The 13339-nt window shown below is 39.7% G+C and overlaps 1 protein-coding gene across 2 annotated transcripts; it reads left to right on the forward strand.

Annotated features, from left to right (window-relative positions):
- Positions 1–9220: 9220 nt before the first annotated feature.
- LOC118749905 (ubiquitin carboxyl-terminal hydrolase isozyme L5-like) lies at positions 9221–10985 on the forward strand. Of its 2 annotated transcripts, none has more exons than XM_036484671.1 (3): positions 9221–9414; positions 9630–10378; positions 10429–10985. In XM_036484671.1, the coding sequence occupies exons 1-3, from the start codon at positions 9339–9341 to the stop codon at positions 10579–10581; spliced, it is 978 nt and encodes a 325-aa protein (XP_036340564.1). In that variant the 5' UTR covers positions 9221–9338; the 3' UTR covers positions 10582–10985. The 2 variants fall into 2 exon arrangements, with proteins under 2 accessions (XP_036340564.1, XP_036340565.1); XM_036484672.1 differs by having other exon boundaries at positions 10472–10573.
- Positions 10986–13339: the final 2354 nt, after the last annotated feature.

The raw sequence follows: 13339 nt of genomic DNA on the forward strand, positions 1-13339 counted from the left end.
TTAGGTAATTTTTAGCATATTCTATGAAGTAGAACGTATCTAACACTTAATTTTTTAAAAAGCAAACCTTTTCTACTTTATATAAATTTCATTCTACATATATTTTTTAACAACTTAAGTAAAGTTCTGCATCCGCCAGTTTGTACAGCCATACGTCAAAAAATAACGAAGTTAATTTGTTGACGCATTGCTATGAAAGAGTTACTTTTTAACAGTGAGATTTGGCTACTTTTCAATTTTTTTAGTGAAACCGGTGGTGAACACTCAAAAAACGGCCCCAAGAGGGCATAACATGAATGAAAACAACGGAATAGATTTAAAGTCCAGCGGAGTAGAGGAGTAGATTTCAATTTTTTTTAAAAACCGGAGTAAATCTAATCTGATTTTAGTTGAGTCCAAACACTAGTAGGGAACGAATTCTTTAGGTCGGTGTTATGCAGAAATTTTGTTTGGCAAACTGCGTGCAATTGTTGTTGCAGCAAACTCGGAGAGAGCGAGTTTGGCGACTCTCACAGCAAACTAATTTTGTTTGGTCAAACTGCAGCAAATTCGGTGTTGTCATATACAAAAATTTTAGACAATTGTTGCTATACACATAAAATTGCCGTGACACCGAAAGCCAGAGAACTGAATTTATGCAGTAGGAGCTTCAAAGATAAGGGCACAGTTAATTGCCTATACGATATCATAAATATATATTAATTGTGCGCGTTATGTACATCTGAAATTCTCATTCGTGTTGGCAATAGCCATGAAAACCATAATGAACGTGCAACCCTGTGCCAAACTCAGCATAACCACCTCCGAGAAAACTAAGCAGCCGCCATTTAATTTGGCAAACAAAAGTTTGTCTGCATAACACCGACCTTACATTTCAACGCTAATGACCCACAGATGGCGGGAAAACACAGGGTTGTATCAGACTTTCGACGTGGTTTCGAGTTGGTTAGCTTTTAACCATCTCAGTGAAATGGTTAAGTGTTGTCATTTTTATATGGCGAAACTACGCTAAATCAAGGGGGTTATCGGGATAACCAACTCAGTAGCCATAACTACGTGGTTAGCTCCGGTGGGGACATGGTATAACAATTGGTGTCAGAAGTGGGATTGTTAAATAAATCCCGATGGAGAAACTACTAAAAATGGCGAAAATTCAGCACTTAAAAATTGAGGAGCTGAAACAGGAGTTGGAAAAGCGTAATTTGGCCACCTCCGGAAGAAAAGTGGAATTGTTATCCCGGTTGCGAGAGGCTATGGAAGCTGAAGGCATCGACGTGGACAAATACGACTTCCAAGGTAAACCCGACGATACATCCGCAAAGGACGAACAGAAGGATGAGGCTGCATGTTCGTCGAAGGACGTGCAACAGACATCCGGGAAGGTTGAAGAACAGCAAAAGGCTCCTTCGTCATCAACAGTTATGGACATGAACACGTTATTGGCTGCCATGTCACAGATGATGCCAGCACAGGATACACGCATGTCAGAGATGTCATCACAGCTGTCATCCCAGATGCAAACGTTGGAGACACGTATATCTTCAGAGGTATCAGCGCAGGTGTCATCCCGGCTAGAAGCTCAGCTACTGGCACAAGAGACACGTATATCATCCCAGCTGGAAGCACAGGATGCAAAAATTACACAAATACAGGACAAAATCGAAGAGAGACAGGAGAAAGTCGAGACAAAGGTAGAGGAGTTGGAAGATCGTCTTCGTGATTTACAGTTGAATCGTCCAGCTACTTCGACGAGCGCACCCAAGGTAAAAACCCCATCCTTTGACGGCACGATTCCTTTCCAGGTCTTTAAGCTCCAGTTCGAAAAAACGGCTGCAGCAAATCATTGGAGCATGGAGGATAAATCCGCTGCACTATTCATTGCATTGAAAGGACCTGCGGCAGAAATCTTGCAGACTATTCCCGACTGTGAAAGGAACAGTTACGATGCGTTAATGGGTGCAGTGGAAAGACGTTATGGTAGCGAGCACAGAAGACAGATTTACCAGATGGAGCTGGAGAATCGCTGCCAAAAAGCCAACGAGACTCTACAAGAATTCGCTTTGAAGATCGAGAGGCTGGCTCACTTGGCTATTGGAGACGCATCTGGTGAACACCTTGAAAGGGTAAAGATCCAGAGGTTCATCAACGGAATGCGAGACATGTATACCAAGCGCGAGACGTATGCAAATCCAAAGCCAATATTTGCTGAAACGGTCTCGTATGCTCAGACACGTGAAACGGCGGCGCTCCTAAGTAGACCAGCCTACAAAGCCCATCGAGTAGAAGTGGAGACACCTGACGTGATGAACGAGATCCTGAAAACACTCAAGTCGATGGCAGAGAAGAATACTCCTGGTGCAACCGAGAGAAAGGATGGTGATAGGAAATGCTTTACTTGCGGAAAACCAGGCCACTTCGCACGCGAATGTAAGACGGGTTCCAACAGGTCAAACAGTTCAGCAGTACATAAACGCAGGACTGAGGATGACGAGCCCGACTCCGATCAGTCGTTAAACTAAAACGAGCCAGCAGCAAGGGGCGCACGCTGGCTCCCGCAATTGAATGCCCCATAATCTCCGTCTTGCGAATTGGCAGGAAAGCGAGCAACGTTACTGTTGGTGGATATGTGGACGGACATGAGCGGGTACTAACTGTGGATACGGGCGCATCACATTCCATCATTCGATCTGATTTGGTCACTAAAGAGGTAAGGCCATTACCTGGAGCAAGGTTGAGGACAGCAACTGGTGAAGACACCCAAGTTGTAGGAGAGGTAACATGCAAAGTCGCAATAGGGAATGTGACGGTGTTACACAAGTTCATAGTCGCGGCGATTATTGATGAAGTCATCATTGGATTAGACTTCTTGCTTGATCAAGGTATGTAGGTCAACATGAAGAACAGGACTATGATGTATAACAACATGGAATTGCCCCTTCGGTTTGGGTATGATGGTCCATACAGCAGCAAGCGAGTGATCCTAGAGGAAAGCGAGCAGATTCCACCGAAGTCAGAAGCAGTTGTGTGGGCAAAGATTGGTGGAGATTGTGGGACAAACAAATTGTGGGTTGTTGAAGCAACACAAAATTCTACACCGGACGTACTTATTGGTAAAACCTTGGCTAAGACGCAAAAGGATGGACGCATCCCAGTTCGAGTGCTCAATGAGTTCAAATCACCAGTCAAACTCCGAAGAGGAACAGTACTGGGGCAATGTCGAGAGGTAGAGGCAATCTTCAACTGCGAAAAGTTACCTGAAAGCGATTCCATTGGCGAGAATGACATTGCGGAAGACATTAATGCACGGACGGAAGGGTTGAAATAAAAATACCAGCACAAGGCTAAGGAACTTCTCCGAAGATACTGCACCATATTCGACAAGGATGGCGACAAACCAGGCAGGACTAACGTTGTGAAACATCGCATTGATACTGGCGATGCAAGGCCAATCCGTCAAGCTCCTCGGAGTGTTCCACTTGCCAAACGTGAAACTGTTAGCCAAATAATAAACGAAATGAGCGAGAGTGGTGTGATTGAACCATCAGCGAGTCCATGGAGTTCGCCGGTAGTACTTGTGAAGAAGAAGGATGGTCAAATGCGGTTCTGCGTAGACTACCGGAAACTAAACGATGTGACGAGAAAGGACAGCTATCCTCTTCCCAGGATCGATGACACTCTGGACTCGTTGACTGGAACAAAGTGGTTCTCAACACTCGACCTTAGGAGCGGTTATTGGCAAGTGGAGGTAAGTGACGAGGATAAGGAGAGGACAGCTTTCAGCGTTGGAGACGGTCTGTGGCAATTCGCGGTGATGCCCTTTGGAATATGCAACGCTCCTGCCACTTTTGAACGACTTATGGACCATGTGCTCAAAGGACTGCATTGGAAAACATGTTGGTGTATCTAGACGACATTATCGTATTGGGTAAAAGCTTTGAGGAACACCTGAACAATTTGGAAGAAGTTTTCCAGAGGATAGCTGGCGCTGGTCTTAAGCTAAGTCCTAAAAAGTGCTCACTGTTCAGGAAGGAGGTGAACTACTTAGGGCACAAGGTGACAACGGAGGGCATCTGTATTGCGAAGGAAAAGATAGAAGCAGTAAAGGATTGGCCAAGACCTACGAACCTGCACGAACTACGAAGTTTTCTTGGGCTATGCACCTACTACTGCCGATTTGTTCCGAATTTCGCCAGCGTTGCTAATAGCCTCCACGAGCTCACTAGGAAAAATAGAGCCTTCGAGTGGAACAAGGAGCAGGAGGAGGCTTTCCAGACTCTGAAGGAACGACTATGTACTGCACCTATGCTAGCGTATCCCGTTCCAGGTGCAGCGTTTATTTTGGATACGGATGCTAGTGGTTATGCCATAGGAGGCGTACTGTCGCAGGTAATTGATGGGCAGGAGAAGGTAGTTGCCTACTATAGCCGGTCGATTGGAAAACCAGAGAGGAACTACTGCGTAACTCGGAGAGAACTACTAGCGTTGGTGGACTGCGTCAAACATTTCCACAAGTACCTCTATGGGCAACGTTTCCGAGTTCGAACGGACCATGCAGCGCTGAAGTGGCTACTACAGTTTAAGAATCCAGAAGGACAGCTAGCTCGGTGGATTGAGAGACTGCAAAGTTATGACTTCGCTATTGAGCACCGCAAGGGAAGTGTCCACAGTAATGCTGATGCCATGTCCCGCCGACCATGTAGCCTGGAATGTAAACACTGCTCAAAAGCTGAGGGAAAAGAGGACATTACAGACGTCCGTCTAACGACAATAACACCAGCGGAAGAGTGGAAAGTGTCAGCAGGAAGATCCAGATCTGGAGCTTTTGATGCATGGACTGGAGGTGGACAGGAGGCCAACTAAGGAGCAAATGGCAGCGGAAAGCCCCATCGCAAAGGCGTACTGGGCACAATGGAACAGCTTAAAAAATAATATCTGGCTGTTTGCATAGGGTATGGGAAAGCGAAGATGGCCAGTGCTCCCGCAACCTGATAGTAGTTCCAAGGGTAAGAATTCCGGATGCACTCAAGGAATTCCACAATGGTCCTAGTGGAGGGCACCTGGGAATCACGAAGACCCTAGAGAAGGTTAAGCAGAGGTTCTATTGGGTTGGTTGTCGGCAATCGGTCGCAGAGTGGATTGCTAACTGCACGGAGTGTATTGCAGCTAAGGGGCCGAAATCCAGAAGTCATGGCCAGATGAAGCAATATAACTCAGGTGCAACTTTCGAGCGGATTGCCATGGATGTAGCCGGTCCATTTCCTATGAGCGTACAGGGAAACAAATACGTCCTTGTGGTTATGGACTACTTTAGCAAATGGCCGGAGGTATACCCGATTCCAAACCAGGAAGCTAAAACAGAAGCGGAGGTATTCACCTACAATTGGGTTGCGAGATACGGTGTACCTATAGAGCTGCACTCTGACCAGGGAAGAAATTTTGAGTCGGCGGTGTTCCAAGAGATGTGCCAGATACTGGGTATCCGGAAAACTCGAACGACGGCTCTTCATCCCCAATCAGACGGCATGGTGGAACGGTTCAACCGAACCCTGGAAGAGCATTTGCGGAAGGTCGTGGACAAGAATCAAAAAGATTGGGATGTCCGCATACCCTTGTTCCTGATGGGATACCGGTCAGCAGTGCATGAAACAACGGGTAAAACTCCTGCAAGGGTAATATTCGGCAGTGAGCTCCGTTTGCCTAGTGATCTGAAGTTTGGGGTGACTGGTGATGCTAGAAGGATTGGAAAAGAGACGTCAAACATCCTGGAAGAGGAGCTGAGAGAGATACATGCTCTTGTGAGACAGCGCACACAAATTATGAGTGACAAGATGAAAGCCAGGTATGATAAGGCGATGAATTCCGAGGGTTTCCAGGAAGGAGATTTGGTGTTGCTGTACAATCCACAACGAAAGAAAGGTTTGTCCCCAAAACTAGAATGCAACTGGGAAGGTCCGTATAAGGTCGTAATACGGCTAAATGACGTAGTGTATCGGATCCAGACCGTTGGGAGACCAAGAAACAAGATGAAGGTGGTCCACTTGGAAAGGCTTGCAGCGTTTGGAACCGCAAGTGTGTCTGATCGGGACGATCAGACTTAGGTGGAGGGCAGTGTGGCGAATACTGCGGCAACACAAAGCGAACAACGAGAAATAGGCAGAATGTTCGAAGAATGACATAGAATGTTCCACAAAGAGAAACGTCAAGTTGGATGAACACTGCGAACAGCGAGAGAAAGAGAATGAGCGATAAACTTCAGAATGTTCTACAGTTGCCATAAGTGCCAGCGCAGGTATATAAGGGCGCCGCCACCGCGAGGTGAGTTAGTTACAAGTCAGCAAGCTACAAGTAAAGTGAGCGGAGAATTGAGTTGCGAATAAGCAAGCTATAAGTTTAATTGTGTTAACAAATAGTAAAGCGTTGTTATTGCTTTAACAAGTATTGTAAAGTGTTTTTACTGTGTTAGCAAGTATTGTAAATTGTTTGTTGTACAATAAAGTTAATTGTACTACAATTTGGTCATCGTTAGCATTTATTTAACAATCCAGCGATTCGAGCCCGAGTATATTTAGGAAATCCCTCAAGGTTTCGAGCATGATACAATAATTTTTAGAAGGTAGTTTCACTTCAAAATTTTTGACATAAACCGTGTCTGTGACAAACACGCAATGTGGCCACTGCTACGATATAGAACTTGGGGATTATCGCTTGTTATTTTAGATATTTTTTAACAGAACATGTAAAGATTTATATGCTTCATAACTGATCACTTAATTTTTAATTAATAAAAATCATAAAAATGAAAATATAACAGCAATATTTCTTGTTTATAATAGATTAGATCCATCGCACACCACGGACTTTATTGGCCGCCAATTTAGATGTGCTCGCTAGTCTTTTCATTGCACCACAACTCATTGGTCAGAGCGATTAAGCTGGTGTAATGTGCGCACCTCCATACATCTTCATGTACATATTTCAAGCGAGCCCTATCATTTAAATAGGCGGCCGATAAAGTCTGTGGTGTGCGGTGGCTCTTATAGCTGTGTCCTTACATCTATTCCGTGTGTTGCAGTATCCACGAAAGCAGCAGTTAATTTTTTATGAAGAAAATTATTACAAAATATTCGAAAATTTCTCTACTTATATGTTTGGCTTTTCTTTGTTTTATTTTTCCAACGTCAAAAGCTGGACTTTTTTTTTTTTGAAAAAGTTGGTACAACAAAAAATACGAAACACGTTTTCTGTCAGATAGCTAACATGGCGGATAAGAAGAAGAAGTGAAACTACCTTCTAAAAATTATTGTATCATGGTTTCGAGGATAATCGTACCATTTGGGGTGTTCACAGTTCGTTCCAAATAGTGTCTCAAAATGTAGACGTCTACATTTTAAGACGTTTTCTAACCGTAAAATCTGTGGTGTTGTTGTTTCCCATACAAAATTGGAAAACGACGCCGTCTACATTTTGTCACACTCAAAGGTATGTTTTTTACGCGTCTACATTTTGCAACCTCGCAGCAGGGTTGCATTATGGCAATACTAATCGCATTTTTTTATTTATTGGGCACGTTTTCTATATTTACATTTAATTTGAGCGCAATTTCTGATGAAAAGAAATAAGTCAAGGAAAAGAAATAACAAATATTAGGAATTGGTAATTAAGTTAAATAATTACAATTTTTCAGAAACAAAATCGAAAGGCGACATATAAAAAAGCACGCAAAGAAGAAATGTCTGGCAACACCACAAAGTTTTGAGACGATTTTGCGACGACTGCTAGAAAGGGGTGCTCACAGTTTGATGCTAAAGATGTCTCAAAATGTAGACGTCTACATTTTCAGACACAATTTGGAACGAACTGTGAACACCCCAATTATGCACAAATTTACTTTAAAAGAATTAGCGTGAAACTGACTTATTGGCTGCGTTTCTTTATACATTCCAGATAATCCCATTTCTCATCCGGAATAAACAGAATGCCTTTGAAATATACGTTAACATATCATCAGGAACGTTCTAAAGAATAAGTAAACAAAAAAGTTTATTCCAAACGTTCAGAATGAATAAAGAAATGCAGCCATTATTTGAGAATTTATCTAAATTATTCGAATTGTAATACGCATTTAATTTCATCTTCTGATTAAAATGGATCGCTCTTTGTAAATTTTAATTGGAGATTATTCAATATTATCAAAATCACCCTCTACCAACTTAATTTTTACATATTTCATCTGTTTTCCCTTAATTTGATAAATTACTTCTTCCTAGTTACGACTTAGTTGCAGCTGCAGTCGAAACTAAATTTTAAATTGGTACTTAGCCAGATAAGTCGAAACTAAGATGACTATGAATAGCTTCAGTTGTGACTTAGAATAGTTTCGACTTAGTTGAGTACTAAATATGACTATGAATATGCGCCATTGTGATTTTTCGCCATTTTTGTAAGGGGTCCCTAGGAATCTAACCCCAAAGAGACGCTGATGTGTATGTAACTTTGTCTCTTATTTATTTTTTAGTTTTAGCTCAAATAGCTCGTGCGAAATGCGTATTTCTGCAGATTATAATTCAACGTTCACGTTCGACATTTTGCTCAAAATGAATTGTTTTAACTATTGTCAGGAGACAATTATTAGCGTTTTTGGCAATTAATACGTGTTCATTGTGCATACTTACAAGTGAAAAAAGAATCAGATGTTTTCCCGAAATGCCTCACAGTTGAGATCACCTGATTTTATGTGCTAAAGGGTTACACTTAATATATATATAAAAAAAAAAACTTTAAACGGACCCTGACAAAACCAGCAAGATAAGTTCTATTAAATTTAGAAGTCATTGACCAAAATGCTTTAAAATATTACACTGCTATATAAACATAGGAATTCGTTTAATTCAATGCATATTTGGCGAATTTTTAAGATTATTTCAATAACTTTAGTCTTTAAAACCTTTAAACACCCTGTCTAACATTTTGACAGTTTATTTCTACGTTTTTACAGGATATTTCTATGTATTTTCCAGTCGATTTTCAGGCAGAAGAGGAACATTTGTCACTTTTATGTATGCATGTAGCACGTGTTTCTTTATAGTCTTAACAGCATTGTCCAATGTAAACGCGCAGTTACATACAGACGCTAGTATCGATAGTTTTAAAACATCGAAAATATGTTTTGAAAATACGAACCTTCGATATATGGATAGCATCGTCGACATTTTCCCACCTCTTATTAAATTCGCCTTGGAAGAAAGTTTATGTGTGTCGCGAAATAATTGTTAAAAAATCAGATCATTGCGAATACAAGTTATAAATTTTTATTTGTATTTTAACCATATAGAAGCGAAATGTCGGACGGAGCAGGCAGTTGGTGTTTGATTGAAAGTGATCCCGGCGTATTTACGGAACTGATTCGTGAATTTGGTAAGAAAATTTGTAATAACTGGTATGCAACTTGCAAATTTTATTAAAATCCATTTTGATGGTCGACATAAAAGCATTGCTTTTGCTAATTAGACCCATAAAAAACTGCCCTCAAAATTACGCTAGTTCCATGTTTTGGTTCAATATAATCGAATGGTAGAGTGCTTATGTCAACATATACATATATGTGCATATTTTTAATTTATTCTACGCAGGCTGTGAAGGTGTGCAAGTGGAAGAAATCTGGAGCCTAGATCCCGACTTGTTTAAAGACCTTGAACCTATACATGGCTTGATTTTCCTATTCAAATGGGTCCAGGACGACGAGCCTACTGGTTCAGTCGTGAGGGACTATCGTCTAGATAACATTTTCTTCGCAAAACAAGTTATAAATAATGCTTGCGCTACGCAAGCCATACTAAGCATACTATTGAATTGCAATCACGAAGATATAAAATTGGGACCAACGCTTACTGAATTCAAAGAATTTTCGCAGTCATTTGACCCTTTGAATAAAGGTTTAACGCTTAGCAACGCACCGAAAATCCGCTCCGTTCACAATTCTTTTGCGCGACAAACCCTCTACGAGCTAGATACGAAAAATCAAAACAAAGATGACGACGTTTACCATTTTATTGGCTACATACCCATAAATGGACGTTTGTATGAGTTGGATGGTTTAAAAGAAGGACCGGTGGATTTGGGCCCTGCATCCCCTGATCAAAATTGGATCGACGTCATTCGCCCAATTATTGAGAAGCGCATGCAAAAGTACAGCGAAGGAGAAATCCATTTTAATCTTATGGCTCTTGTGTCTGATAGGTTGAAGATATATCAGCAAAAAATAGACAAGCTAATAGCAACCACCGATGATGCTATGGAGACAGACGATGATCGAGAGACTGAAATAGCTAAATTGCGTTCGAAAATAGAACACGAGGTCGAAAAAAGGAAACGATATAAGGTAGTATACTGTATATAAAATCCAAAGTCAATAAAGACCGCTTTTTTCAGATTGAGAATGTGCGACGTAAGCATAACTATTTACCATTTATAGTGCAGTTACTAAAAATGTTGGGAGAACAAGGTCAGTTAGTGCCTCTATATGAAAAAGCGAAACAACGTGCCGTAGAGAGAGAAGCTGCCGCCTCTAAATGCAAATCATAAACGTTTAACCGTACTCGGCTGCATTTTAAACTCTTAACATATTGGGATGTATGCATAAAACCTACGAAATTATTCTTCTTACAATTTCAGATCTTTTACTCGATTTGTTCAAATAAATTTAAGCGAAAGGTATGAAATTTTAAGAAAAAGCAATTGCTTAGTTTTTATGCATACGGCCCATTGTGTGTGTGTTTTAACGCTACATTCATGCATGTTAGTAATAAAGCCTAGTTATCTACTTTCTTTTATATGCATATTTCTAACGTATTAACTACGGTGGAAGAATTTGTACAAGCTCGTTAATATTTTGGCAAAAGTTTGTGGAAATGCCAAATAAAGCTAAATATCTACAATAAAAACAAATGTTTTATTTAAAAAGTCCCTAACAGTAAAATTAATTTTAATTAATTTGTTTTATTTGCAATATATTTCCATTATTGGCACTAATATATATAATATATAGTTTAATGTATATATATTTAATCTTCATTACAATATACTATGCAGATTTCATCGCGTTTTGCATTAATATGAAAGTATTGTATATAGGAATATTATGTTAATCAGTGATTTTGTCGGTTTATAAGTTTTATCCATTCATTTTAATATGGATTGTTATTCAAGGGTTTTGAACCTAGTTTGGTGTTCTATATTTTAAATTGGGGGCGAGTATGTTTTATTAACTTATGAGTCTTTAAATTTTATGTTCATCTTAATTGGTTTGACTAACAATAAACTTTATAATGGATTACAAATTAATTAACCCAAAAAACATTGCGCAATCACAAAAGAGAAGATACATATGGAGGGATTCACTTCAAGCCACGCTGGGCGTTAAAAAAAAAATACTTTTCGACTAGCTGGGAAGCAGGAAAAAATTCGAAAACTATTGATTTCTATAGATTTTTGTAGGGGGTATCTTATGGTGCTGTGGTGAAAATTCGAAACGAAAATTGCATTTTTTTCAATGAAATTACCATCATCATTTATGTGTCGATTGTCGATAGCAACCGAACTTCAGTTGCGTTGCTAGTTGCCGAAACGATATTACGGCTGTAACTTATGCTGAATTTTCACTAGGCATTAAATGGCAAAAATGACAAATGACAAAGTCGGGCATTAAAAAATTATCGTGTCATTACATTAAAACAATAGTCATTAAGTTCATTTCCACATAGCAATTTTTTAAATGCCATACATTTTTTATCATTTCAATGCCTAGTGGAAATTCGGCATTAATATAATGCTGGGTATCAGATGTATATTGTTTTTTTATTGTTAACAAAGATTTTGTTATACAAATCCAACGATAGTATTATATACAAGAACAGGGCCGACGAGAGAAAACTCGTGATTTTTTAGTCACGGGCTCTTGTATAAATATTAAGTGTATAAAATTAAAAGCATATGGCCCAAATCGCCGTATCAGGCAATATAAGTAAATATTAACACTCTCTCTCAAACATGAAAATTCTCTTAATTCTGAGACACTTAAATTAATGAAAATGGAAAAAGTACAACATGAAATTAAGGGTTTATATTTGAGGCCACCATTTTTTGCATTATACTTGCTTCTCTTCGATTGCCTTATATTACTTTGAGGTTAATAAAAAAGTATTCAGCAAAATAATCAATGATTAACTTTCTTAATGAAAATAAAGTCGGCATCATTGTTTAGGGGCACCGAAATTGCGCATATGGAAAGTGTGCATTTAGACATTTCGGTTTCAACCGAAACTGCATGTATGTTGGTTTTTGCTATATGCATTATTTCGGGTTTCAACCGAAACTGTGCATTAGAGTGGTCCAAAATAATAAGGTCGGAATTTTAATGCCGCCACCCCTAGGACTGTTCTGAACCGAAAATAAATATACCCCTATTTTTTATTTTGAAATTAAAAAATATTTAGGGAGTGTTCACAGCGCTCAAAGTTTTCCATGTATTTTATATGGGGAAAAAACAAATTTTCGTAAAAATGGTATACAACTTTTGAAAATCAATATTTTTCAATCGTAAAACTGTGGTTCTCTTCAGGAGACTTCAAATATTAATATCTAATTGTTTATTTAACCATTTTTAGTGGTTTTTTCTCCATATAAAATACATTGAAAACTTTGAGCGCTTTGAGCACTCCCTAAATTTTTTTTTATTTCAAAAAAAAGGAATATTTTTTGTCGGTATAGAACAATCCTAGGGGGTGGCGGCATTAAAAATGCGACCTTATTTTTTTTACATGCACTTGTGCACAAGGGTATTATAACTTTGTTCACATAACGGTTGTTTGTAACAGGCAAAACGAATCGAGATAGATACAGACAAATGAATACATAAATGATCAGAATGAAAACAGAAATCGATTAAGCGGTGACTGTCCGTCCGTCCGTCTGTCGGTCCGTCCGTCCGTCTGTCTGTATGTCCGTCCGTCCGTATGTCTGTCCGTCCGTCTGTCTGTTCGTCCGTCTGGCGTCTGCGCACACGATAACTCGAGTAAAAAAATTGAGATATCTACGAAACTTGGTACGTGCACTTCTTTCTGGCGTAGGACGGATGGTATTGAAAATGGGCAAAATCGGACAATAACCACGCCTACCTCCCATATAACGGTAATTTTCAGATATACGAAAACTGCGATATTTTAGTAACTACCGAAGATAATTCACTCAAAATTGATATTTACAATAAGTTTTAGACGAAAAATAAGAATATTAAAAATTTTTGGAAAATGGGCGTAGTCACGCTCCCTTATGGTTACATGTG

This window comes from Rhagoletis pomonella, unplaced genomic scaffold (genome assembly GCF_013731165.1).
Source record: "Rhagoletis pomonella isolate Grant_MI unplaced genomic scaffold, Rhpom_1.0 Rhpom_scaffold_00081, whole genome shotgun sequence".
NCBI lineage: Eukaryota > Metazoa > Arthropoda > Insecta > Diptera > Tephritidae > Rhagoletis > Rhagoletis pomonella.